Consider the following 4519-nt stretch of genomic DNA (forward strand, 5'->3'; position numbering starts at 1 on the left):
AGAGAAAGAGGAATAAATCCACTTCTACCCAGATGGAATGGGGCAGAAGTGAAGTCAACCCCCCCTACACACACACACACACACACACACACACACACACACACACACACACACCTAGTTTCTGTCTAAATAGAAGGAGAGAGACCCCTTCCCCATATGTGAGAACTTCCCTCCCCTTCCCCCAATCCTGAGGGGGGAAAAGCGGTAGGGATAAGAAAATATAACTAGCCCCCCAAACTCCCCCTCTCCGCCCGCCCCTACCCCCACCCTCTCTCCCCTTTTGCTCTCTCCCTGGAATGGAGAGGAGGGGAGTGACGAGAGAACAGGAATACAAATCTGCAATTGATTTTCATAATGTTTCTGCGGTGTTCTCAAACCAATCGCCTGAACCTCCCCGGTCTTACCTAAGAGAGAACCCCTCCTACGTCTCTGAAGTGCTCCGAACTGATATATGACAATATCTACTTTGGATCACGTGCTCGGGGAGAGAGACTAAGACGGATAACGCGTCATCTCGCCTTCCCAAATTTTTCCCCCCTCGCTAGACTGGGTCCAAAACCTTCATCTAGAGCAGGCAGAAAAGGAGAACGATGTTTAACTCGGTTAACCTGGGTAACTTCTGCTCGCCGTCGCGCAAAGAGAGGGGCGCTGATTTCGGCGAAAGAGGGAGCTGCGCCTCCAATCTCTATCTACCCAGCTGCACTTACTACGTGCCCGAGTTCTCTACGGTCTCTTCTTTCCTGCCCCAGGCCCCCTCTCGCCAGATCTCCTATCCTTACTCCACCCAAGTGCCCCCAGTTCGGGAGGTCTCCTATGGCCTGGAGACCTCGGGGAAATGGCATCACAGAAACAGCTACTCTTCCTGCTACGCTGCGGACGAGCTCATGCACAGGGAATGCCTCCCTCCTTCCACCGTGACCGAAATCCTCATGAAAAACGAAGGCTCCTACGGCAGCCATCACCACCCCAGCGCCCCCCACCCGGGCCCCGGCTTCTATTCGTCAGTCAACAAGAACAGCGTCCTGCCCCAAGCCTTCGACCGATTCTTCGACAATGCCTACTGTGGGAGCGACGGGCCGGCCGAGCCCCCATGCGTGGGCAAGGGAGAAGGCAAGGGGGAACCCGATCCCCCCCAACCCGGGGTCCTAGCTCCCCGGCCCGAGTCCGGCGGAGACCCGGAGGACGAGGAGGAGAACACTAACCCCAGCTCATCCGGCTCGTCCCATTCAGCCAGCAAAGAGGCTAGCAAGGGAACCAGTTCCAGTAGGTAGCGAGTCTCCTAGCCAGTAAACTGGGGGAGGTTAAGGGCGGAGGGGAGAAGCAGGCGGGGGGTGTTGACTCGTGTTTTGGGTCGGTCTGATTTTATGTGGAGTTTTATAAGCATTCAAAGGATTTTATTATAACCTACAAAGCCCTCTCTCCCAACGACTCGACTTTTTACGATGGAGAAAGGGTGGGGAGCGAGGGAAAAGGGCTCTTTGGAAATGCTCTGTGAACCCCCCCCCCTCCCCTTATCTCCCTTAGTCTGTGAAATTTTTAAAAGCACCACCATCGCGGGCGATATTAACTTTGATCGTGAACTTAGAGGATCATTTAAGGAAGGAAGGATCGGGGAGCTGGACTGCTGATGGGGGTGGGAGGGAGGGGAGGAGTGGAGGGGGAGAAAGGGGAGGGCAGGAGTGAGACTGGGAGAAGAGAGAGAGGGGGTGGGGGGGCTAGAGAGGCAATTGAGCAGAACATTAAACAAGAGAGGCAATCGAGGGCTGGTTAGCTTCGTCTCCTTTCAGGTTTTCTTTAAAAATTGAAACGAAATATCTGGGGGTCCTTAGGCCGAGGCGCAGAACAGTCCATTGGTGGAAAGTGGTGGTGAAGGGACCGTTGCAGGAGGCTGTATTTTATCTCACTTCTGTGGGATCTGGAGAAAGTAATGGTGGGGCTTTCCCCGCCTCTGTCAGCAGCTCCAAGGCTTTCTTAAACTGCAAAATTCAATAACTAAAAAATGCAGGCTTCTGGGAAGAGGTGGTCTCATTGAAGAGTGTTCATTCTCACTTCCCACCGACCAGCTCCTGGGCCTGGATCGCTGGAGAGGGTTGAGCGCCAGTACCTAACAGTTTCCCCGCTTTCCTTTCCACTTCCTTTGGTCAAGCGGATGGTGAGAGGACCCGACAAATCTATAAGAAATAGGCAGTACAGAAGAGGTTGAGAGGGTAGAGAAGGCCCTTGTGTTGGGAGGTTTTAGGGGGAGACTGAGGGGAAGAGATAAATGGGCGAATGTGAATATAGTCACAGGTTTTCTTTTTCCCCAGTCCCTCCTTCCAGCTTCTCCCTATGCTTTCCTGTTTCCATTCTTAAATAATAGTTCACATTCAGGACATGCAAAACAATATAGATGAGTCCCGGTAATAACATAATCAGGCCTAGCAATTCCGGGGGAAATCCGTTTGCAGAGCGTCTCGGTCCATATAAGCTGGAGCCAGTGTGGTGCTGAGACTGCTTTTGCCCCTCTTCCAAGAGTAGCCTGTCAGGATGGAAGGAAGAGGCTGGAGGTCAGGTCTGGGGTGGGTGGAGGGAATCTTCTCCCCAGGTTTCTGGGGTCTTTGGCTTCTGACTTGTCTGTTTCCCCCTCTCCTTGTATTTGTCCTCCTTCCAGACGCCCCCCGCACCCGAAAGAAGCGCTGCCCTTATTCGAAATTCCAGATCCGAGAACTGGAGAGAGAATTTTTCTTCAACGTCTATATCAACAAAGAGAAGCGGCTGCAGCTGTCCCGGATGCTGAACCTGACAGACCGACAAGTGAAGATTTGGTTTCAGAACAGAAGAATGAAAGAGAAAAAACTGAGCAGAGACCGGCTGCAGTATTTCTCTGGGAACCCACTACTGTAAACCTTGGACTGGGAGGGGGAGGTCAGGGGAGGGAGGAAAGTGTGAGGTTATTTTATTTTATTATTTTATTTTATTTTTCTAACTCGCCTTCTGTCTGCGGGTGGAAAACTGGACTATGTCAACCAGTGGGGGGCTGTGGGGCTCCCCGGTTCCCCCACCCCTCCCTTCGGTCTCTCCCTAGAACTATCTTTCTCCACATTTGGTCTGTGACTGTTGCTGTGGATGTCAGGGACTTTGTGTATGAGGGGTGGGAGGGGGGGATGACCAATCGCCAGTGGAAATCCTCTCTGGTCAAGATGAAAATTCTTTATTTAAAAAGCAAAAGCAAAACAAAACCACACCACACATTTTATCTGAATAGTTGGATTTGGACGGGGAATAGGTAAGGGGGTGGTGGGCGTCTGAGTCTAACCTGATACTAGAAATGACGCCTTTCCCCATCCCCAGCAAAAACCTAGTAACGTTCCCTGCCTGGGAACTAGAGAGCCTAAGCGTCCTCCAATCCCTCCCCAATTTCTTTCCACCTCCTGTGGGGGGTGGGGTGGGGGAGCAGCAACTCCACCCTGCCATGGTGTGAAATTCATGTACCTTCAATTTGGTGTTAGGTGTGCAGAGTCCGTGTCCTACCTCCGTCTGCACCTAGGTGCACAGCTGTGAACCTACGAAGCTGTCTTCTCCTGTACAGATGTTGAACCCTTTTTTCTGGTGCGAGATTTCTGACATTTTCTCCCAACCCTTCCTTTCTTCCCTCCCAGGTCTTTTACATCTATATCTATAGTCTATGCAGTTGTTACCTCTTTTTTTTTTTTTTTAAGGAAAAAAGAAAAAGAAAAATGGGGAGGTGTAGGAGGGAAGAAAAAAAAAAGCAAGACTGGGGAGGGTAAGTTTAAAACTTCCCCCACCTTGTCCCCAGGATTTCTGTAAATACATTTCACAAGTATTTTTCCTCCCCTTTGCCCCACCCACCCACCTATGTCGGGAAGAGGAAAAAGAAAAATGGAAAGTCTAAGAACTCAACTTCGTATGTATGCGTGTGCGTGTGAGTATGTGTGTGTGCAATTCCCACCCATCCCCATCCTGGGAGGGGGATTTCTGTGAATTTTTGTGGAAAATAAAGAGATTCCATTCTGTTCAAAAATATTATTTCATTTTACCCTTTCATTAGGATTTCCCCTTCTATAAATCCTCAGTGTAGCAACCACTTTATGTATGGCATGACAGACACTGTAGATATGGACATTTCTGGATGCGAAGGGGAAAGCAAGACTGTTGAGGGTGGGAGACTAGAGAAGGGAGACAAGGAGACGGGAAACAGATATGAGAGATGCATGTGACATGTAATCTTTATATGCTTATGGAATACTATATGCCCTCTGTGCTCGTGTGTGGATGAGTGTATGTGTGTAGCTTCCTCTTCAGGCCGAGGAAACGGAGACTCCATTTTCCCTCCTAATCCTCTCTTTTCTCATGTGCACTCGGGGCCTGGTCCAAACTACCAGCAACGTTATGCTTTTAAGCACATGTTTGTTGTGGAGTTAATTGTAACCATCATCGAATTGAAATTTATAGGAATTTTCTTGGCTCCGCCGCCCTCCCTCCAGATGTCTCCGTCTGTCGCACTTAAATTTGCAGGGTT

The 4519-nt window shown here is 50.2% G+C and overlaps 1 protein-coding gene across 1 annotated transcript; it reads left to right on the plus strand.

Annotated features, from left to right (window-relative positions):
* The first annotated feature begins 590 nt into the window (after positions 1-590).
* HOXC11 (homeobox C11) lies at positions 591-2986 on the plus strand. Its single transcript, XM_069101132.1, has 2 exons — positions 591-1263; positions 2651-2986. The coding sequence occupies exons 1-2, from the start codon at positions 591-593 to the stop codon at positions 2881-2883; spliced, it is 906 nt and encodes a 301-aa protein (XP_068957233.1). The 3' UTR covers positions 2884-2986.
* The last annotated feature ends 1533 nt before the right edge of the window (positions 2987-4519 follow it).

The sequence above is a fragment of the Petaurus breviceps genome, unplaced genomic scaffold (genome assembly GCF_028583685.1).
Source record: "Petaurus breviceps papuanus isolate PSGF00001 unplaced genomic scaffold, PetGlider_PUasm1.0 454, whole genome shotgun sequence".
NCBI classification, from domain to species: Eukaryota; Metazoa; Chordata; class Mammalia; order Diprotodontia; family Petauridae; genus Petaurus; species Petaurus breviceps.

Excerpts from the sequence above, each read along its gene's own strand:
- HOXC11 (XM_069101132.1), top strand. The coding sequence starts at position 591 with ATGTTTAACTCGGTTAACCTGGGTAACTTCTGCTCGCCGTCGCGCAAA. Across the intron at positions 1,264-2,650 it reads TAGCAAGGGAACCAGTTCCA|ACGCCCCCCGCACCCGAAAG; the intron begins GTAGGTAGCGAG and ends TCCTCCTTCCAG.